The sequence below is a fragment of the Portunus trituberculatus genome, chromosome 13 (genome assembly GCF_017591435.1).
Source record: "Portunus trituberculatus isolate SZX2019 chromosome 13, ASM1759143v1, whole genome shotgun sequence".
Taxonomy (NCBI): Eukaryota; Metazoa; Arthropoda; class Malacostraca; order Decapoda; family Portunidae; genus Portunus; species Portunus trituberculatus.
This window is the reverse complement of record NC_059267.1, coordinates 10,437,459-10,459,958: the sequence shown is the minus strand read 5'-3', so window position 1 is coordinate 10,459,958 and position 22,500 is coordinate 10,437,459. Positions and strand designations below refer to the sequence as shown.

The 22,500-nt window shown below is 40.6% G+C and overlaps 1 protein-coding gene and 1 long non-coding RNA gene across 8 annotated transcripts in view; one reads left to right on the top strand and one right to left on the bottom strand.

The window, feature by feature from the left end:
* Positions 1–5,950, bottom strand: part of LOC123503315 — a 44,568-nt gene extending 38,618 nt beyond the window's left edge. Inside the window, exon 1 of the long non-coding RNA XR_006674408.1 lies at positions 5,806–5,950. This is a non-coding gene — a long non-coding RNA (uncharacterized LOC123503315). The remainder of the gene's footprint in view (positions 1–5,805) is intronic.
* Positions 1–22,500, top strand: part of LOC123503310 (chitinase-like protein PB1E7.04c) — a 55,756-nt gene that overhangs the window by 16,835 nt on the left and 16,421 nt on the right. For all 7 annotated transcript variants that reach the window (XR_006674406.1, XM_045252983.1, XM_045252981.1 and 4 more), the window contains exons 4-6: positions 12,883–12,965; positions 13,777–13,931; positions 16,185–16,308. Coding sequence is in view for 6 of the 7 variants with exons in the window: in XM_045252983.1 (XP_045108918.1) it covers positions 12,883–12,965; positions 13,777–13,931; positions 16,185–16,308 (362 nt within the window). In the remaining variant the exon portion in view is untranslated. The remainder of the gene's footprint in view (positions 1–12,882; positions 12,966–13,776; positions 13,932–16,184; positions 16,309–22,500) is intronic.

Below are 22,500 nucleotides of genomic sequence, written 5' to 3'. Positions count from 1 at the left end.
ATCCAGCCACCACATCTTTCCTCTACCACTAAGCACTCTGGGACATTTCTTCTCTCTTTACAGCCGCCTCATAACATTTAAGGGAAAAAAAATGTGAAATCTATCGCTTTTCATCCTTTTCTTTCTTGTAAGTGCTTATAAAGATTTGATTCATTGCTTTAGTGTTGTGAATTGTTACATATCCCAGTGAGAGTGCTAAGGCGGGGCTCACCTGTCGCGCCTCACCTGTGCGCCGGCCTTAAGGTGACCTCAGGCTGGCCTTGACGATGGCCCGCCACCTGATGTGTTGATTTGATTTGTATCTTAATTGTTTTTCTTTTCGTCACCGTTATTCAGTCACCAAGTCTCTCCCAGTCACTCAGCCAGTCACTTTCTTGGTCTTGGTGCTTTAACCAGTCTATCCCTCTGTGTTGAGAAACGTCTTGCTCTCTCACCACAATTCTCTAAGTTTCTCATTATAAACTAGAAATCTTACCAATAATCATCAGAACCATAGAAATGCCCTTAAAAATTGCGTAGTTTTAAAGGTACTAATACATGAAATCTTGCCAATAATCATCAGAACCATAGACATTTTATCGTATTTTCTTCTTTCTGACACTGTATTGGGCGATATACTTCATGCGGACGGTTAGGTTAGGTTAGGTTCCTTACTTGTCTAGTTTAGGTTTAGGTTAGGTTAGGGTAGAGTAGGTTAGGTTAGGGTAGGTTGGGTTAGGTTAGGTTAGGTTCTTGTTTAGATAACGCTATTCTACTTGCAATGTTCTCGTTACAGAGTTACACGGTACATTTCACTGGTTAGACTCGTGCCAATTACATGCAGTGACGCGGTTTAAGTCTAGCTGTTTGAATTAAGTGGTTTAGTTCATTATTCTCAATCTGACACATCTTTCCTCTACCACTAAGCACTCTGGGACATTTCTCTCTTTACAGCCGCCTCATAACATTTTAAGGGAAAAAAATGTGAAATCTATCGCTTTTCATCCTTTTCCTTCTTGTAAGTGCTTATAAAGATTTGATTCATTGCTTTTAGTGTTGTGAATTGTTACATATCCCAGTGAGAGTGCTAAGGCGGGGCTCACCTGTCGCGCCTCACCTGTGCGCCGGCCTTAAGGTGACCTCAGGCTGGCCTTGACGATGGCCTGCCACCTGATGTGTTGATTTGATTTGTATCTTAATTTTTTTTCTTTTCGTCACCGTTATTCACTCACTGCTTGTCTTATCTTCGGTGGCGCGACGTTTTCTCTCTCTTTTTTTTCGCTTAATTTCCTCGTTGTATCTACGTTAGTATCTTCACAATTGATTTTTTTCTTGACTTTTTTTCTCATGTTTGGTTAATCGTTTTTTTTTTTTTTTTTTACTTCTTCCGAATAATTGCGATTCTTTCTTGATACCCAGTGGTTAAATCTCCTACCGAGCACCATTACCTCTCTATTACTCTTAAATGTTCTCTTATTTTTGTAGTTATTGGACTGTTGCACTTCTCATCTCAAGGTCAAAATAATCTCATATGGACTAACTTTACTTTATTTCATGTCACGTTTATTTATTTTCTTTCTTTTTTCTGTGTCTGTCTATCGTGAATTCTACTCTGCGACTTACTCAATTTTTCTCTACTCCAAGGTCAACATTTTATCAGATGGACCAACTTCACCACTTCTATCACCTCCATCTCGCAGTATATACGTTCCAATGCCCACATCTTCCTCATTCTCTACCAAAACCCATCGACCTGTACCAATTTTACCATCTATCATTAATTTGCATTCTTGTTATTACCTGTACTGTTCCTTATTTTTACGGGGAGTGAGTGGTTTCCATGTTGTCAGTGGCAGTGATAAGGTAATCAGAGGCTCGTTCTTACCTGACAAAGTGGAGGACTTGGTTGATAAGCCACTGCACGATGCTAGCCCGGGGTGTGGGAGTGAGGGGTGGATGGCTAGCTGGAGGATGGGTTAAGGGAGGGGAGAGTGTTAGGTAGGTAGGGTTGGTGATTGCGTCCGTGTTGATTTGTCAGTCTTTGTCTACGTGTAATGTCTGATTGGTGAGTGCACTGATTGACTGACTGACTGGTTGACTGGCTGGTTTGAGTGAGTGAGCGCAGTGAATAAGTGGGAGAGTGAACAAGTTACGTCAGTCAATTCTGTCAGTCAACTCAGTCTTTCAGTCAATCAGTCAAATTAATCTCGTCTCAGTGAAATTAAATGTTGAGTTGTATACGCGTTAAGAGAGAGAGAGAGAGAGAGAGAGAGAGAGAGAGAGAGAGAGAGAATTAACATCTTGATATGGAAGTGAAAATGTCGACTATAAATATTTCTCACAATTACCATAGTCTCTCTCTCTCTCTCTCTCTCTCTCTCTCTCTCTCTCTCTCTCTCTCTCTCTCTCTCTCTCTCTCTCTCTCTCTCACCCACACTCACACATGAACATCAAATACAGTCCTCCACACCAAACAAATAAAGACGCACAGAAAAACCAATCAACACTGCATCAAAGTATCCCAACAATTGAGTATTCGCCTCGTTGATATTCTCAGTGAAGGAACAGAATGGCTCAACAAAAGGACATGGCGATGCTTTGAACTGAGAGTGGCTGCGGTCGAGGCGTGACTCAACAACACGTGGCAGGAAAACACTAGTCCATTATTTATCCTTTGTGTGGGAAATGATGTGGTGCATTGTGCTCTTCTAATACTATATCCGCTATTACTACTACTTCTACTACTATTACTACTCCTTTTCTTCTTCTTTTCTACTACTACTACTGCTACTACTATTCTCACCACTTGTATACTATCTAAAAAGAGAGAAATGATGGAGGGAAGGAGGAAGGAAAAAAAGAATGGGCAAAATGATCAACCCTTTTATCATCACTTGTATATTATAAAAGGAACGAAAAAGATGAAAGGAAGGAAATAAAGAAGATAAAAAGATGGGAGGAAGGAAATAAAGAAGATAAAAAGATGGGAGGAAGGAAATAAAGAAGGTAAAAAGATGGAAGGAAGGAAATAGAGAGTAAAAAGATGGGCAAAATTATCAAACACAAAGGGAAGAAATGAGAAGGAAGGAAGGAAGGAAGGAAGAAAGGAAGGAAGGAAGGAAAGGAGACAGAGAGGGAAAGAGATGAGACCGATGTGTAAATGTTCATTAGGATTACAATTTCAACCTTGCCAAGGAATGAATAAAAAGGAACAAAACATCGTTTAACTAGTACTTCATTGTAGCACCTGTCTAGTTTCATCACAGGTGAGAAAATAATTAATCTGAACCAATAATATGCCTTTCTTAAATTACACCTTTACTTAATTTTTTTCTTAAATTACACGTTTACTTAATTTTTTTCTTAAATTACACGTTTACTTCATTTTTTTTCTTAAATTACACCTTTAGTTAGTTTTTTTTCTTAAATTACACGTTTACTTCATTTTTTTTCTATCATTCAGGCATCCATTACCCTCTCTTTGCCCTAGTGACACTCCTAAAGATTGTAACTAGAGTAGCGTCCCTCGTTAGCAGTTCCTTGGCTAGTTAGGTTACGGCATTGAAGCTTTGGCAGGTAACCATCATAGCCATCACCTTATCTATCTGTATCTCGGAAAATCAAGGTAGCTTTGATAAGGCAGATAGTAACTGAATGTCGCCCTCCTCCTCCTCCTCCTCCTCCTCCTCCTCTTTAAACTCACCACTTTCCTGAATCTATACAACTGGTAAATCATCAGTTTAATTAAATTCGTAACTTAAACTATTCCGATTCAGAGTTGGAGCAATGAAGAAGAGTTTCCACTGGACTGTTGTGGCGAGTGTCCGAGGAAAATTTGCTTAGGGAAACCTGGCTATCTTGACTATCATTCCCTTGTTTGCTGTTCTGGCCGCGGTGCTTCCCTGTCCTGTGTGTGGTGGGGGCGGTGTGGGGTCACGTGGATGCGGTGGATAAGGCGGTCAGGTGGGTAGGAGTGAGACGGATGAGTTTAAGTAATTGTATCTTGATTTTCGTTATTTCTTTCTTGTTTATTGAAAGAAAATCGGAGCTAACGATAATGGAAACTGGAAAATTCGGCTTGCTATCCATTACCAGAGACTTCATAGACAAAACATCCACACGTACCGGGCACCCCCCCCCCCACACACACAGTTATCACCACTAATCGTCGCCACGTTCCTGTACACATCAACACAACGCTCACAATGTGCCTCTCGTTAGACCGAAACTGGAGGCGAAACATTATGCCAACACGACACATAACTTAGGAACACAGCGCTGACGGGACCGGGAGTGGGAGGAGGGCGAAGGAGGAGGAGTGAGAGGAGGAGAGTGAGTCGTTATCAGGCTGTATCTGGTGCTATCGTGTTATCAAGTAGTTGGTGATTAAGTCCAGCTCATCAGTATAGCTTCGAGTGATTGGTAAGATGACCAGCGCTCAGTCACTCCTACAAGCGCTCCTAAACCCAACACTTCAAGGCACTGCACGGCTCACTGGCACCTCCTCCTGCATCTCCTTACCCTCCTAGGTGAGTGCCGCGTCCTTGGAACTCGCTAGGAACCCCGGGGCGCCTGCAAAACCGGTCCCAGGTGAGGAGTGAGTGAAGGAGTCAGTCATCGGGGAAGTGTTATTTATCACCAAGTTATCAGAAGCGATTCGAAATTATCAAGCGTCCTGATCGAGCAATCGGTGTCCCCGCGATTTTAACTCTCACCTGTGCAGCGTGTGGCCAGGTGGGGACTTGGATTCCGTCGCCTCGATTTCAACAAGTTACTATTACTGTGAGATAGGGCTTCTCTTGTTTCTTTATCGTAGTTTTTGAAGTGTGTGTGTGTGTGTGTGTGTGTGTGTGTGTGTGTGTGTGTGTGTGTGTGTGTGTGTGTGTGTAGGCAGTGTAATCTTTTTCTCTTATCGCCGCCTCTCTTACCTCTCCTCCCGGTGCTTCTAAACTGAAAACGTGACAGGTTTTTAAAAAGGACCTCAGTAATGAAGGAGAATGTTGAATGGCCAGCAGTCCTGAACAAGGCAACGCGACGTAACTACTTCCTGTAACTCCAAAACGATCTTTATTATAACGAGTCATCTGTACTTTACTTCGGTTATAACTAATATTCCCTTTATATACACCAAAATATAACCCCCTTCTGCTGTGGCCTGTTTTTCTATGTAAGTATATAAACCTCGTCAAATGTTCTTTAATTCTCCTTAAGTACTCGTAACAACAGCTTTCCGGTAACAAATGTCTTAATTACTCTATTCTCTCTCTTAAACAGCTCATCTAAACACTCAATTGGCTCTCCAGTATTATTCTATGGGAGATAATCAGTCAGCCGATACTTCCCTTTCGCTAACCTCCCTTGTCTTCACTAACAGCACCTTCCTCTCTCGTCAACTTGTTTCTAATTTACTTGGTCTACCCTAGAAAACTTACACATCTTATCACACACACCTATTGTATCTTTCTCCACATATTGAGCCACTAACCACCTCACGAAACCATCCCAGACACCCCTCAAATCCCTGTTGTCCACACTTCACCTCTCTCTCCGCCACCAGACACAAACAGCTTGCTCTATTTTCCCTTTCGTTAAAGTATCAAGAGAGGTGAAGGCAGCCGTGTCATGTAAAACCCCACCTTAGAACTGTGCCCTTGAGATTCCTTGATAACACGGCAACCTTCCACCCGTCCACGTATTCGAGTCCACATTCACTGTTTCCCCACAAAAAAAAAAGAAAAAAAAAAAAGAAAAAAAAATAAGGACATTCTTCCAAAACAAACACACGTAAATGGTTTTAATTAGTACAGGTAGACTCATAACACTTACGTAATGTGCCCAGGTGTTGAAGGCAGGTATTTCAAGGTCACTGGCTGGCTCGCTCGCTCGCTCGCTCTTCCTCTCTCTCTCTCTCGGGTACGAACTGCGTATGTCCACCTCGTCGCCACCACACTCCAGGCGGCGCTGCTGTGCTGGTGGCCTCCATCTGCAGGGCTAGAGGGAGGCTTTGATTGATTGTTAGGGTTCGGGATTGAGTTTCAGGTGTTCGATTCAAATGCTTCAGTTCTCTCTCTCTCTCTCTCTCTCTCTCTCTCTCTCTCTCTCTCTCTCTCGACCGGATACTGCGACCTCAAGCACCCACCAACATGTAAATACGTACTGTACTCTGTCATAATGTGATGCATAAGTGCACAGCTATATACCTAACCTACTTCCAAGAGCGGAAAGGGAAACTACAAAGGGCGGCGAGTGCTCGGTATACGTACAAGAGAGGCCTGTCCTGTTATACTGAAAGGACACACGAGGAAAACTTTCCCGCCACAGTGGCACCGAAGTCGTCACAGAAATAAGAGGAAAGTAGATATGAAAACGTGAACTACTACAACGGACAGGCGCCAAATTTTCCACTCAAAAAAACCACTCCTTATATAGTAATAGAAACAGCTATGAATAATTCGTAATAAATCAGTATCACGCACCGTCACACAGGGGCTTCCGGTGCACCCAGGCGACATACACACACACACACACACACACGAGTTGCAATGCGTCGGTAATGTTACGGGCGAGAAGTTTCAGAGTCGCTGGTTCGTATCTAGGACCAAGTTCTGAAAAATTTCTGCGTCTGACCTTCACTTCTAGAATCTAATGGAAGTTAGTTTTTTTTTTTTTTTGTTTCGCGGTTGTGGTGATGGTATAACACGTTCTAGTGGAAGATAATGAGGTTTTCTAGTGTATTTTTTTTATGATTTTGGTAATAGTTTAACGGGGTATTGTGGAAGTTATTAAGATTTTCAAAAGTGATTCCAGGTTACGTTAGACTGAGTTAGGTAATTAAGATTTTTTAAGGAAGTTATTAAGATTTCCAAAAATTATTCCAAGTTAGGTTAGGTTAAGTTAGGTTATTAAGATTTTTTTAAGGAAGTTAGGTTAGGTTAAGTTAGGTTATTAAGATTTTTCTAAGGAAGTTATTAAGATGTCCAAAAATTATTCCAAGTTAAGTTAGGCTCAGTTAGGTTATTAAGATATATTAAGAAAGTTATTAACACTTTCAAGAATTACTCCAGGTTAAGTTAGGCGAAAGTTTAATTGACCCTAGTGGAAGATACTCAGATTTTGAAGGATGTGTTCATGACTATACGTTTTCATGACTGTAGTGATCTAAAAATAGACAGTATGCACCCACCTTTAATGAGAAAAACACTCACCCAAACATGACTAACCAAATTCATCACATTTGAAAACACTGCCGCTGAGACACAAGAGCTGCTCATAACACAGGGCCTAAATGGAAGAGAGGACGGAAAAATGTTATGTAGAACCTCAACTTTGATCTTTTCCTCCGAACACAAGGTTGTTATTCACTACACTTACATGGTCGCCGCGCCGCCACCTCCCCACGGCCCTGATCAATGGTGAGTAACAAGTGACATCTTAACATCCTTCTGGTTGACTCGATGTTATGAAAGAAGTATCTGTGAATAATGTTATGTATGTGGCATTGGAAGCCTTATATACTCTACTATTACTACTACTACTACTACTACTACTACTACTACTACTACTACTACTACTACTACTACTACTGCTACTACTACTACTATTACTACTACCATCATTATTATTATTACTACAATACTACTTCTACTACTACTACTACTACTACTACTACTACTATTACTACTACTACTACTACAAGTACTACTATTATTACTACTACTACTACTACTACTACTGTCATTATTATTACTATTACTACAATACTACTACTACTACTACTACTACTACTACTACTACTACTACTACTACTACTAGTACTGCTGCTGCTGTTGCCATTACTACTACTATTGTTTAATGATTCACAATGATGAGGAAATTTGTTCACTAGGTTCTAAATCACCTAAGTTAATCCAATCCTGTCTCATCTTTAACTTGATGCTCATTAACTTAGTCAAATCCTCTATTAGTATTCTTAACCTGATTAAATTCTCTATATAGTAGTCTTAACTTGATCAAAGTGTCCTTTATAGTATCCTTAACCTAATTTAATTCTCTATCATCCTACGCGTAATGAAACCCTCTGTAACATCCTTGGCTTGGTGCAATCCTCTCTCATCCTTAACCCCTTCAATATCTGGACGTGCTTTCATATTCATTCTGGTTACTTCAAAAATTTATGTGAGGATTGAAATTGTGAAAACTGTGGCCATTAATCTTCTGACCTCCATAGAGTCTTCCTAATGTAAATAAAATCGTCAAATCATACCAAGAACTCATGATAAAAATGCGTCCCAGTATTGAAGGGGTTAACTGTATCAAATCCCTGATGAGAACATGATGCCATCACTGCCTTGGCACACGAGGCGTCAGAGCGTTACGTGTTGTTGTTGTTGCCTGGATGTTTCGTATCTAGAAATGAGTAATGCCGAGAAGTTTTCCTCTACAGAATACGTAGAGTGTTTCCTAACCATTTCCGTGCTGGGGCTCCGCTGAGGGAGTCTGTAGGCTGTCCGTTGTGTTAATGTCGCGACTGGCAATGTCATCCTTATTACTCTTTCCAGGAATCGACAAGTTAGTATAGGAAAGATTTTAAATTAACTGTTGTTTTAGTTGTGATGATAATACCATTCTGTTTCTCTATGATGGTATGGATAACTTAGTATAAAGAAGATTTCAAACTTTAAAATCAGTGTTCTGCAGCGCTTTGTTCCCTCAGCAGCACTGTTTTCCAAGGCGATGGTTGCGAGCGAGGAGGGAGTGCGATCAACGGCGGGAATAGTGTGAGCATTGTATAAGATAACCGTGGCCATACTGCCAACGAGCGGGCGAGGGCGAGAGCGAGCTGTGTCTTTCAACGGCTCCACCGACAAGCGCTCCGTTGCCTTTCGTTGGTGAACTGGCAGAGTTAGTTTGATGGCCAGCGTTCACATATCACGAATAATTAGGAAAGTAACGCTCGCATCAATAATCTGGGGTGCATTTGCTGAAGAAGGTTTCAGAGGGGAGGCCACGGCGACACCATCACGTTGTTTATAATCATGACCAATAACCGTGCATGCCTCACCTGCCACTTCTACCAAATCCCTGAATACTAGTCTGGTTTCCCTATTGATGATGCAGAATTATTTTCAAGTTCTGTAGATTCCTGAAATTATCCTTGAAATGTTTAACTTGTAAAGGAGAGTTACTGGTACAAGACGCCGAAATATTAAAGAACATGGATTTTAATTATGAAGAAAATCGCGTTTCTGTTTCCACCCTGGGGCAGAGACAACTTCTCATAAGAAGGCTTCAAGTGTTACGATGCTGTTTTTTTTTTATGTAGGAGAGAAGGCCAGCCAAGGACACCACAAAGTTAAAAGAAGGGTCACTTGATGCTGGTTCTCGAGGTAAGAAGGGTTATCCAAAATTAGGGAGCAAATGTCTTGACACCTCTCTCTCTCTCAAAAGAAGTCAAGTGGTAGGAAGACGAAAATTACAGAAGCATACTCTGAATCGATTTGTTTCCTCATAAGGACTGATTTAAAAAACCAAAGAGATGATCATTTGAGCTCTTATGAGTGTTTTCACGTTAATGATTTAGGATACTATAGAAATTATCGCTACAATCACGAAATCATGCTTGTAATTCCTAAACCTTGCAGTGGATCATAATGTAAGGGAAGAATCCATGTTATCTACAACAACGAATATGAAAACACGCTTAACCCCTTCAGTACCATGACGCGTTTCCATATTCTGCTTACTACTTGGTGATTTTGTAAAGCTTCAGAAACTTATGTGGGGGATTAAAATAGTAAAGACTGTGGCCATTGATCTTTTGACCTCCATAGACCCTTCCAGATGTCAATAAAATGGTCTAAGCACACCAAAAATTCATGATAAAAATGTGGTCCAGTGCTGAAGGGGTTAGAAATTCCCAATAACTTCCACGAAAAAAACTTATCATCACTAAAACCATGAAAATACACTTAAAACCCTCAATAACTTCCACTACAGCCTTATAAAAGAGAGAAATCAGTTGTTGGTTTATCACTACACTCATGAACATATGCTCAGAAACGACAGCAATATCTAATAGAAATTCATGGGGGAGAGAACCTTTAAAATTTCTATATAGGAAATCCTTAAAATTTCCACGAAAACCCGAGTAACTTCCAGAAAAACGTGTCAAGCGGAGCCGAGATAAGATGCATGGAAACGTTTCAGAACTTAGTGATGGAAGTTGTCCAGGACGTGGTGCTGCGGGAAATACTAAGAAAATATGTGTGACTCAGCTATTTGTTGCTTGTTTGTTTACTGCAGCGCAAACATAGAGTGAAAGAAGTGGTGGTAGTAGTAGTAGTAGTAGTAGTAGTAGTAGTAGTAGTGGTGGTGGTGGTGGTGGTGGTGGTGGTGGTGGTGGTGGTGGTGGTGGAAGTGTTGACATCAGTAGTAGATTCAACAGAATAAAACACTAACAATTACAACAATGGTGACAATAATAATAACTCATTTTCGACAACAACATCTTGGAAAAACAAAATCCAGAGAGAAAACGATGATAAATAGTGATCACGAGAGAGAGAGAGAGAGAGAGAGAGAGAGAGAGAGAGAGAGAGAGAGAGTTACAAGCATAATCAACCGTCTCTTAATCTTCCACATCCGAGCAAATTCCACTCCAAGCCAATTATGTTTTAGGCTTGTCGTTGTGTGAGGAGAGAGGCGCGCGCCCCCAGCCACTCCACTTACCAAGCCTCATAACTGGCAGGAAGGACTAACCAGTGCTGCCAACACCCATTGCTCACACAGTTGGCAGCCCTGCATTGTTACCAAGGGAGAAAGAGAATAAAAATAACAAAAATGTCACTCCAACTAAATTTTCTGATTATATCATTATGAAAACGGAAAAAAATATTGGAGTATACGAAGCAAATGAGGAGATAATAAGTATTCATTTAATATAAACAAAAACTATCTGAAAATCGAGAGAGAGAGAGAGAGAGAGAGAGAGAGAGAGAGAGAGAGAGAGAGAGAGAGAGAGAAAAAAAAAAAAAAAACACCATGACATATTAATTCAGAAATAAGTAAATACATCTTGCTTAGTACACATTATAATAGGAAACTTTAAGAGAACTGGCATTCAAGTGGGGATTTTCTTTTAACCCCTTCAGTACCAAGACACGTTTCCATATTCATTCTGCTTATTATTTGGCGATTTTATTCACCTTCAGAAACTTGATTGGGGATTAGAATAGTTAAGACTGCGGCCATTAATCTTCTGACCTCCAATAGACCCTTGCTAATGTCAACAAAAAGGTCTAATCCTACACAAATCTCAAGGTAAAAATGTGTCCCAGTATTGAAGGGGTTAAGAGTTAGGAGCTTGCATTGGTGTGGGTGGCGCCGTGGTGTTTGTGTGTAGCTTGGACACGGGAAGGTCTGGCAGCGTGTGTCCCATGAAGCACCGCAAGCAATTGTTACGAAGGAGATGATTTTATTGTGGAGAGAGAGAGAGAGAGAGAGAGAGAGAGAGAGTGTGTGTGTGTGTGTGTGTGTGTGTCCATCTGGTACATGCATCCTTAGCCATGTCCGGTCATCTGTACCTTTCTACTCCCCCTTCCTCTCTCTCTCTCTCTCTCTCTCTCTCTCTCTCTCTCTCTCTTAGTTACTAGGATTTTTAATTTTCTTTCATGACTCATTTATCTTTATCACTAATGTTATTATTATTATTATTATTATTATTATTATTATTATTATTATTATTATTATCATTATTATCATTATTATTATTATCATTATTATTATCATCATCATCGTCATTACCATTCTTACATGATCATAATTGTATATTTCTCTTAGTTCATGTCATATCAAGTTTATTAATACATGTGTGTGTGTGTGTGTGTGTGTGTGTGTGTGTGTGTGTGTGTGTGTGTGTGTGTGTGTGTGTGTGTTCCATTGTCTCTCCACACAATGAAGTCTTCCTAGTTTTTTTGTTTTTTTTTACCGTCATTCCTGATTTTTCCAGCAAAGAAAACGAAAAAAAAAAAAAAAATTGTTTCTCTTTTATTCATCACATATCAATTTTTTTCCTTTTTCGTGTTTGTTTTGTTTACCTTTTTGTTTGTTTACATTTCCTCGTCAGGATGTTCGTGGTTAGGCTTAGTAGAATTTGTTTGTTGGTCAGATATCCCGTCCCCCCTCTCTCTCTCTCTCTCTCTGTTTTTTTCAGATTATTTATTGCTTTTCATTTTTTCATTCTCTCTCTCTCTCTCTCTCTCTCTCTCTCTCTCTCTCTCTCTCAGGCATGGACAGGGAAAATATGTGAATAACAACCGCATTGCCTGATAAGATGAGCCTAGTGTTCTTTACGGCTGGGAGAGGCCGAGGGCGAAGAGGAAGCCGCTGATACACAGGCTGTTTGTCATAAGGAAAAGTAAAACACGTTGACAAAGAAAGAAAAACCCGAAATATGTTAACTTTGTCTTGTTTTCATTTTTTCTTCTGTTTCAAAAAATGGGTGCGGGTGTGTATGTGCATGAGTGAAGGGGGGGGAGAGAGAGAGAGAGAGAGAGAGAGAGAGAGAGAGAGAGAGAGAGAGAGAGAGAGAGAGAGAGAGAGAGAGAGAGAGAGAGAGTGTTCCATTCTTCTATATCTTTTTCTTTTATTGTTGTTGGTGTTTTTGTTGTTATCATTATCATTATCATTATCATCATCATCATCATCATCCTTCCTCTAGTTCTTGTATTTTCTTCCCTATTTCTCCTCTCTATTACTACTACTACTACTACTACAATTATGACTACTACTACTACTACTACTACTACTACTACTACTACTACTACTACTACTACTACTACCACTACTACCACCACCATTACGTGCCTGCTCTTCCTCACGTGCCACCCGTTCCCTCTCCCCCAGCATGTACACCACGAGGGGCGGCACGTACACGCCCACCATGCAGGACGTCACTGGCACGCCCGCAAACATGTGGACCCAGCAAGGTAATAAAACCACCACCTGACTCCTTCTTCTTCTTTTTCTTCTTTTTCTTCTTCTCTTCCTCTTCTTCTTCTTCTTCTCTTTTCTTCTTTTTCTCTTTTCTCTTTTTCTTTTTGGTTTTGATCTGTTTTTCTTCTTCTTCTTCTTCTTCTTCTCTTCTTCTCCTTTTTTCTTCTTTTTCTTTCTCCTATATTTCTTTTTGGTTTTTATCTTCTTTCTTTTTTTCTTTCTTTTCTTGCTTCTCTTTTTCTTGTTATTTTGTTGGTTTTGATATATTATTTTTCTTTTTTCTCCTCCTCCTACTCCTTCTCCTCCTCCTCCTCTTGCTCTCTTTTCCTTCCTATTTTTTATTGAGTTTCTTGTTATTATTCTTCTCCTCATTTATCTGCCTTTTTCTATTTTTTGTTGTTTTTATCATGTTCTTCTTCTTTTTCTTTTCTTCCTCTTCTCCTCCTCCTCTTCTTCCTATCCTTCTGTTGTTTTTCTTGTTATTCTTCTCCTGCTCCATTTTCTCTCTTTTCCTATCACTCTACCATTTTGCTGTTCTTCTTCACGTAACTGAAACTAATCTAACTTAACCCCTTTAGTACTGGGACGCATTTTTACCTGAGTTTTGGGTACAATTAGACGATTTTATTTACATTAGGAAGGGTCTATGGAGGTCAGAAGATTAATGGCCTGAGTCTTCACTGTTTCAATAGTCACATAAATTTCTGAAAGCTGTATAAAATCACCAAATAGTAACCAGAATGGCACTAAAGGGATTAATCAACGAGACTCACGGTTCCCTTTCCCCCTTCCCTCCGTCAACAGCCCAGGAATATGGCATGCAGGAACTCAACACCATGAAGACCTCCTCGCCAACACCACCGCTTAACTTCACGCAGCGGATGTACAGCACGGGCCAGGTTCACCAGCGACAGTCCTGCCCCCTGCCAAACGCCACCACCCTGCCGGCACTCAACCAGGTGAGGCGACACGCTCCTTCACACCCCCTTCAGGGCTCAAAAACGTTCTGGGTGGAGGATTTTAACTGGTTTTCCAGGTTTAATTTAAATAGTCTAGTTATTTATTTATTTTTTTTTTTCCAGGTTTTAGTGGAAGGTATTATTTCTTAACTGGTTCTATCTCTACCCTTTATTTTTTTTCTTTACTTCATTTGTATTTTGTTTATTTATCCATTCTGTTTAATCTATTGTTGATATGATTGTCTTCTGCCAGTCTCTTCAATGTATAAATTTCCAAAGTCTGAACTGAAGAGAGAGAGAGAGAGAGAGAGAGAGAGAGAGAGAGAGAGAGAGAGAGAGAGAGAGAGAGAACGTTTTAAAGCATTCCTGCGCGAGTTTTGAGGTTTTTAACAATATTACTGCCACACTTATCCAGTTATTCATGTGGTCTTCCTCCTTCCCCGTCCCTCTATCTCTCCACCTGCCCCCTTACACTGTCCTTAACTTCCCACCCACCTGTGTTAATTATAGAGATGAAATGTATGGAGGTATTTTTTTTATCTAAGCCTAACCTAACTGAAAACTTAACATATAACGTAATCTCAGCATAACGTAACTTGATATAACAAAATAGTCCCATCTTATCGTAACTAACCTAATGTAAAATCTTTCTAACACACGTAACTTTTTCTAACCGAGCTTGAGTCTCACCTAACATAATATAAACTCAATTCTAATCCTACTCTATCGTAACCGCGTCTCCTTATCATCATTTTATCTCTACAGTCATCCATATCCGTCTCTCTTTTGTGTGTGTTATCCCAGTCTATCTTAACTTCGTATTTAATCCCACTAATCTTTATCTCTATATAACACACACTAACTTAATGTAATCGTAACTTAACCCAACCTAAGCTTCTATCCGTAATGTAGTTTTGAGTTACATTTATGCTATTATCTTTTTTTCTTACATCCGTTCTTCATTTTCTTCATGTATAAATCTTTTGTCTTCTTTCGCTAACCTCCTTAGTTTAGCCAGGAAAGGGAAGCACTCTCTCTCTCTCTCTCTCTCTCTCTCTCTCTCTCTCTCTCTCTCTCTCTCTCTCTCTCTCTCTCTCTCTCTCTCTCTTTCTCTTTCCTTTCGTTTCGTAATCTCTTTGGTCTTATTAATGAAGGAAAAATCTAGAGATGACATTTTTCAAATCCTGTGTTCTTCTATAATTCTCCTGTTACTCTTCTTTAAAATTTGTGTGTTGGGTTGTTTGTGTTTGTTTCGTCTGTCTGCCTATCTATCTCTCTTTTAAATAATCAACTAACAATTCTTTTTCCCCAAGCTCCGCTCCCTTTCCATTTAACATAACTTTCTATTTACTTTTCCTAACACGTTTCTTCTTCTTTATAATCCATGTCCTTCAATTTATTTTCCCTCCTCTAACAACATGCTTTCCTCACTAAACTCTAACCTTCTCTGTCCTTCCCTAATAGTATCCCTCATTTGTTAACAGGTAATCACTTTTCCTAAACGAATTTCCCTTTTCTTGTACACCTCTATCATTCAACTCAGTACCACGCCATCAACTCCATTAAGTACAGCACAAAAAGGGGATTTCATCAAGTTAATAGCAACATTTTCGATTGCAAGGCTTTTTGAATCAAGTTACTCGTATTCAAGTTTGTGTTTGTTAGTGAATGGGTTGGAGCTTGCCAAGTCAAACGTAATGCAACTTAACCTAACCTAACTTAACCTAAACTAATCTTAACCTAACCAAAGCAAACCCAACCAAATCTAACCTATTCTAACCAAACCTAACCAAAATTAAGCCAACCAATCCTAATTCAGTTTAACTTTACCAAACTTAACTAAATCAAAATAAGCCAAACCAATCTTAACCAAACCAAACTTGATTTAACCTTAGCAAAGTTAACCTTATCTAACCTAACTTAACCTAACCTAATCCAACCCAACCTAACCTAACCTAACCTAACTTAACCTAACCAAACTTAATCAGACTTAACCTAATCTTACATAACCTAACTTAACCGGACCAAACCTAATCCAACCTAACCTAACCAAACTTAACCAAACTTAACCTTACCTAACCTAACTTAACCTTACCAAACCTAATCTAACCTAACCTAACCGAACCTAACTAAACTTAACCTAACCAAACTTAACCTTACCTAACTTAACCTAACCAAACTTAATCAAACTTAACCTTACCAAACCTTACCTAACCTAACCTAATCGAACCCTACTGCCCTTCCTCTCGACAGCTTCAACCCCAGACGCCTCTCCCTCGCACTGCTCTTAATTACGGAGGCTACGACATGACGGGATCCTGGGCCGCTGCTACCGACTCTTACTACGGCGCCCAACATGCACGCACCGCCCTAAAAGGTAAGATGGCGAGGCTGGCAGTGGTGAGGTAGTTAGAGAGTTAGGTGTTGTTATCTTGTTTGGAGTTTATTCAGTTTGTGAGGTTGTTAATGGTGGTGGTGGTGGTGGTGGTGGTGGTGGTGGTGGTAGTGGTGGTGGTGGAAGTAGTAGTAGTAGTAGTAGTAGTAATAGGATTTCCTTTACTTATATACGTCTATTCTCTCTCTCTCTCTCTCTCTCTCTCTCTCTCTCTCTCTCTCTCTCTCTCTCTCTCTCTCCTTCATTTGCCCTTCAATCTCTTTCCTCTCTTTCACCATTATTCACCCCCATCCCGCCTCTCTCTCTCTCTCTCTCTCTCTCTCTCTCTCTCTCTCTCTCTCTCTCTCTCTCTCTCTCCACCTCTCCTCCACATCCTGTCACACTCCTCCTCCACCTCACCTGGTCCCTCCTCCTCCACCTTTTCCTCTCCCCCTTTACAACCTACCTCCCTCCCCTTTCCTTCCTTTACACCTGTTGTTATCGTCCTACCTGCCTCTGTGTCTCACCTGAGTGCTGTGCTTGTTTGTTAGTGCCACTACTATCACTACTTCTGCTGCTATTATTACTACTATTACTATTGGTGGTGGTGGTGGTGGTGGTGTTTTTTTTTTTTGTCATTGTTTCTCAGACACACACAAACCATTCCTTGACACCCACTGAAACACACACACACACACACACACACACACACACACACACCTCCTTCACCCCACTTATGGCAGAGTGTCGTGGTGTGAAGGGGCAGCGGACACAAGGCCTTAACTTCCATTATGTCCTAAGGGAGGCAAGGAGGGAACAAGGGGAAGGGAAGAGGGGAGGGGAGGAGAAGCACTCAAGTAAGGGTGTCTGGCTACTGATCTGGCACTCCCTCCCTCTCTTCCCTCTTCCCTCACTCCGCTCTCCCGCTCCTCTCCTCTCCCCTCTCCTCGCCTCTCGTGTCGCCCTTTTGTCTCTGTGGTGATGGGATGAACTGATGGGGTGATGGGAGTGTTGTTGATGATGTTGTTGGTGGTGTTGGTGGTGGTGGTGGTTGTGCTGGTGGTGGTTCATCTTTTAACTACCACTTCTATTACCACTGTCATTACTTAACCCCTTCAGTACCATGACGCGTTTTCCTATTCATTTTCCTTACTATTTGGTGATTTTGTACAGCTTCAGAAACTCATGTGAGGAGATTGAAATAGTGATGACCTCCATAGACCCTTCCTAATGTCAATGAAATGGCCTATTCGAACACAAATCTCATGGTACGAATGTGTCCCAGTGCTGCTATACTACTACTTGTCACTACATGTCACTACTACTACAAATACTATAACTATTCTAACAACAATAACCGCAACTACTACTACTACTACTACTACTACTACTACTACTACTACTACTACTGTTGCTACGCTATTTATAAGTATCTAACCTTTAAAGAAATAAGGCTTTAGAGAGAGAGAGAGAGAGAGAGAGAGAGAGAGAGAGAGAGAGAGAGAGAGAGAGAGAGAGAGAGAGAGAGAGAGAGAGAGTCAACAACAACAGTGGTTAAAGTGGTACTGATAGCAAGACGAAGCTGCAACAAATAATGATGACAATAACAATAACAATAATGATGACAGTGGTGATGAAAATGGTGGTGGTGGTGGTGGTGGTGGTGGTAGCAGATAGCGATAATGGTGGCGAAGACAGGATGGCAGTGGCGGTTGTGACGATGGTGACAGTGATGGTGATGACGGTGACAGGAGGGCAGGCAGGGAGTCCGGATGTTGTAACCCCCTGTCAACTTTTATCAAGATGGCCTCCGTGCATCAGCTAGTGGAAGGGGGAAGGGAGGGGGGATAGGGAGAAGGAGGGTGGGTGACGGGGAAGCAGACACACGTGGCGCTTCGGGTTACAACGCCACGCCACCGCCACAGCCACCCAAACCACGCACACTAAGAGAAACTAAGAGGGTTGACATGAAGAACAGAACAGCGGCTGTGTCACTGGCGAGCGTTGGAGTGAAGAGCATTTCGTCATTTCTGTATATCATAACCAAGCGAAATTGAGTAACAAGGTGAAAGGGATTTTTTTCCCTTTATGCAAGAGGGGAAAATTGCCATGATCAACAAATAAATGGGAAAATAAAAGGCCCACTTGGTTGCCAGGATAGAGATGGGTACTGGATTGAAGGAAAAGTATAGATGGAATGGATACGATTAATTTAAACTTGAAGAGAAAGTGGATAGGATAAAATTGACTACATCCATCTTCTTATGACTTGAACTTGCTTGAGAGGAAGATTTCAAGACATTCTTCCTTTTCTCTTGGCTAACTCTCTCGCACCAGCTCGGGGCTTAGGTTGTACTACAGTGAATTAAACAAGAGTGGGTGAATAAGCTAGCCTGTCACTTCTACATGGCATTGAACTGGGCGTGAATAAGCAAGTCATTTCTGTAGAGGATAAAGTCGCTTCTGGATCCCGCGTGCGAATCAAGTAGCGACAGATGAGCTAGTCACTTGTGCATGTGGTATTGGAGGCCCGTATTTAGAAACACTTTGCTCTCTCACCACGATTCTTTTCCGAGGCCACAGAGATGATTAGCGGGGTTTTCAAGAGTGTTTCTACAGTTAATAATGTAGAAATCTCGTCCATCTGCCTCTAGAACCGTAAAAACACATAAACTCGTGTAAATCTAAATAAAGCCTTTTCGAAACAGTGGAGGCGAAGCACAGAAGGGTTTGAGAAAACGAGCTTCACATACACTGAAGAGCAGGAGAAAGATAAATCACTTTTTTTTTTTTTTACCATGTGGGCTTTTTCACGGGAATTTCTGGGCTAAAGGGGATACTTTTTGTGGTACCTCCTATCTCAAAGCCCACCCGCTAGGAAACCGCTGCCCCGAGTGAGGAAGCCCAACCTACACTCGGACCGTGGACAGGATTCGAACCCGCGCGCTTGGAGATCCCTCTGACCCCAAAGCACGCATGGTTCCACTGCACTGTATTGAAGTGTATTGAATAAGAACCAAAAAAGTAAAAGCTGAGAGTTACTTCTGATATCGTACTGCAGGAAATAGAAAAAAGAACCGTAAAAACACAAGGAAAACTGAAAAAAAGTAAAAAAAAAATAATAAAAGGTAAAAAAAAAAAAAGAAAGAGAAAATAAAAGGATCTATACGTGAACGAAACAGTTAGCAACACCAGAAGTAATGAGTGAAATCCTTACATAGAAAAGTTAGCGACGAAAAATAATATATGTTACAATTTCTTTCTAGTTTAAAAGTTAGCCGTGAGTGTAGAGCAAGTGGCGATTTGTCGACGGTGGTTGGTAATAAAGGAAAAGTGTATCAAGTAGCAGTGAAAGGGCTGGAAAACATCAATAAATAAAAATATCCTATCACTCACATACAGTGGCGTAGTGGACAAAGTGGTGAACGTGGAATCGGGCAGACGTCCTTATGTAGGTTCGAATCCCACCACGTGCCGCCTTGAAACTTTGTCATCTATGGAGTGGTTTAAAGATAGCTACAGTCACCATGATAGCCAGGTTCTAGGTGGAGTTGTAATTGCTACACCAAAGATGCGCTTGGGTGGTGATATTGGCCCTAATATGGATGCCACTATAAATAAAATTACCTGCGCCGCTAATAGGTGGAAGATGGACAGCGCTTCCCATACTCTTCAAGTAGACGTACAGGCGCTATAGACTATGAAAAAAAAAAATCCAGGCATCCTTCTTATCTAGTTTCTTAAAGCTCTCTTCCTGACCTCCCTATTACTGAGCTTCTTTCTGGGTCACTTTCTTCCACTTTGCCTTTGAAATCTAACTTGAACAGCGCGATGCATACACTGTAGAAGAGCATGCGGTGTCCTTTCTAAACACTGCATCCGTCAAAACTTGTAATAACCTTGTGAAATCGTCAAATGTCCTTGTATCGTTGTAATGGTAATGAAGAGTGCAACTTAAATACCCCTTAACTCATTCAGTACTGGGACGTATTTTCACCTTGATATTTCTTTGTGATTAGACCATTTTATTGGCATTAGGAAGAGTCTATGGAAGTCAGAGGATTAATGGTCAAAGTCTTCACTATTTTGATCCCCAAAGTAAGTTTCTGATGCTGTATAAAATCATCAAATAGTAACCAGAAAGAATATGGAAACACGTCCTGATACTGAAAGGGTTACCACATCACAAAATAATTAACTAATGCGTATTACTGTATCTAAATTTATCTTTCGGAAGTCAAGCGAGAGAGAGAGAGAGAGAGAGAGAGAGAGAGAGAGAGAGAGAGAGAGAGAGAGAGAGAGAGAGAGACACGTGGATATTATTTTTCTACGCGATATATGAATATTAAAAAATAAATAAACAAAAAAGCGTCAATAAAAAAGGAGAAACTTAAAGAAAACGCTAGAAATTTAAATAGTTTGTTCTCTTTATTCTAACTAAAGAAAACGAGAATGGGAGAACATCAAATAGGAGACCAAAAATGAGAGAGAGAGAGAGAGAGAGAGAGAGAGAGAGAGAGAGAGAGAGAGAGAGAGAGAGAGAGAGAGAGAGAGAGAGAGAGAGAGAGAGTATGAACAGGAAGGATGTGCTGAAAAATGCTCAAGTCACCAACTCGTCCTATCTTTGTTATCTGGTGTGGTTCTTCATCCTTCATTCATTATTCATTTATTTCACTGAGAGAGAGAGAGAGAGAGAGAGAGAGAGAGAGAGAGAGAGAGAGAGTGTGAGAGAGCGTCAACATCACTGGATTCTGCTTGCTGTGAACGCGCCATCTTGTTACTTAATCTCTCTCTCTCTCTCTCTCTCTCTCTCTCTCTCTCTCTCTCTCTCTCTCATTCGTAAAGATACTACCAAAATATAACTTATCACAAATAAAAAAAAAATATGGAAAGCAAAAAAAAAAAAAAAAAAAAAACAGGTAATTTTATTAACAGAGAGAGAGAGAGAGAGAGAGAGAGAGAGAGAGAGAGAGAGAGAGAGAGAGAGAATAAAAACAACAACAACAGCAAAAATAAAATACAGCAGTGTATGGTGTATGGGAAATTTCACATGATGGCGCAGTATGGTGACGAAAATGGTGACGGGGGCAGTAGAGTAAGAAGATAGTGACTGGAAGTATGGTATATAAGGCAGTATGGTGACAACACAGCCTACAGTGAGGAAGGGTGACGTAGAGATATCGTATAATATATATGTACCTGACTTTACATCTCCCCTGTTCTGAATCCCGCCTCCCCCCCAGCCCGCCCCCAACTGGGAAAGGCAGGAAACAACACGGACTCCACATTGATAACTATAACAATATTTTATTTTTGTATTTGATTTTTCTTCCGTCTTCGCGCGTTATCAGCGGCACGTCAGTCTGCCGGGAGAACGCTCACGGATTAGCACCCCGGCTATTGTTGATTCAGTTTACATAATTTTGACGTTATTTTTGTCTCCTCCTACGTGCGTTGATGTTAAATTGAGTCAGTCATTGCTCTCTCTCTCTCTCTCTCTCTCTCTCTCTCTCTCTCTCTCTCTCTCTCTCTCTCTCTCTCTCTCTCTCTCTCTCTCTCTCTCTCTCTCTCTCTCTCTCTCTCTCTATATATATATATATATCTCTTTACATGTGTTGATGCTCTAAATTCAGTCAGTCATTGCTCTCTCTCTCTCTCTCTCTCTCTCTCTCTCTCTCTCTCTCTCTCTCTCTCTCTCTCTCTCTCTCTCTAATACGTTTTAGTTTTAGAAATAAGTTTTAATTTCATTCTCTTTCTTTCTCTCTTTTTCCCCATACAAGAATATTTACTATAGCTCCTCTCTCTCTCTCTCTCTCTCTCTCTCTCTCTCTCTCTCTCTCTCTCTACCAAAATATAACAATGCACAAAGAACAAAATAAAACATGGAAAGCAACAAAATCTTACGACGTCATTTTATTAGCAGAGAGAGAGAGAGAGAGAGAGAGAGAGAGAGAGAGAGAGAGAGAGAGAGAGAGAGAGAGAGAGAGAGAGAGATAGAATAAAAAAAAAAAACAATAACGACAAACAGATAAGGAAAGAAAAATAAAAGGAGGGAAAATAAAAAAAGAATAAAAAAAATCATATACAAGATAAGAAAAAAGAAAAAAAAGAGATTAATCTGACATTTTCTTCATATTTAACAAAAGTCACGCTCTCCTTCACCCAGCGTGAGTGAAGAGCGTAAAGGGTGACATT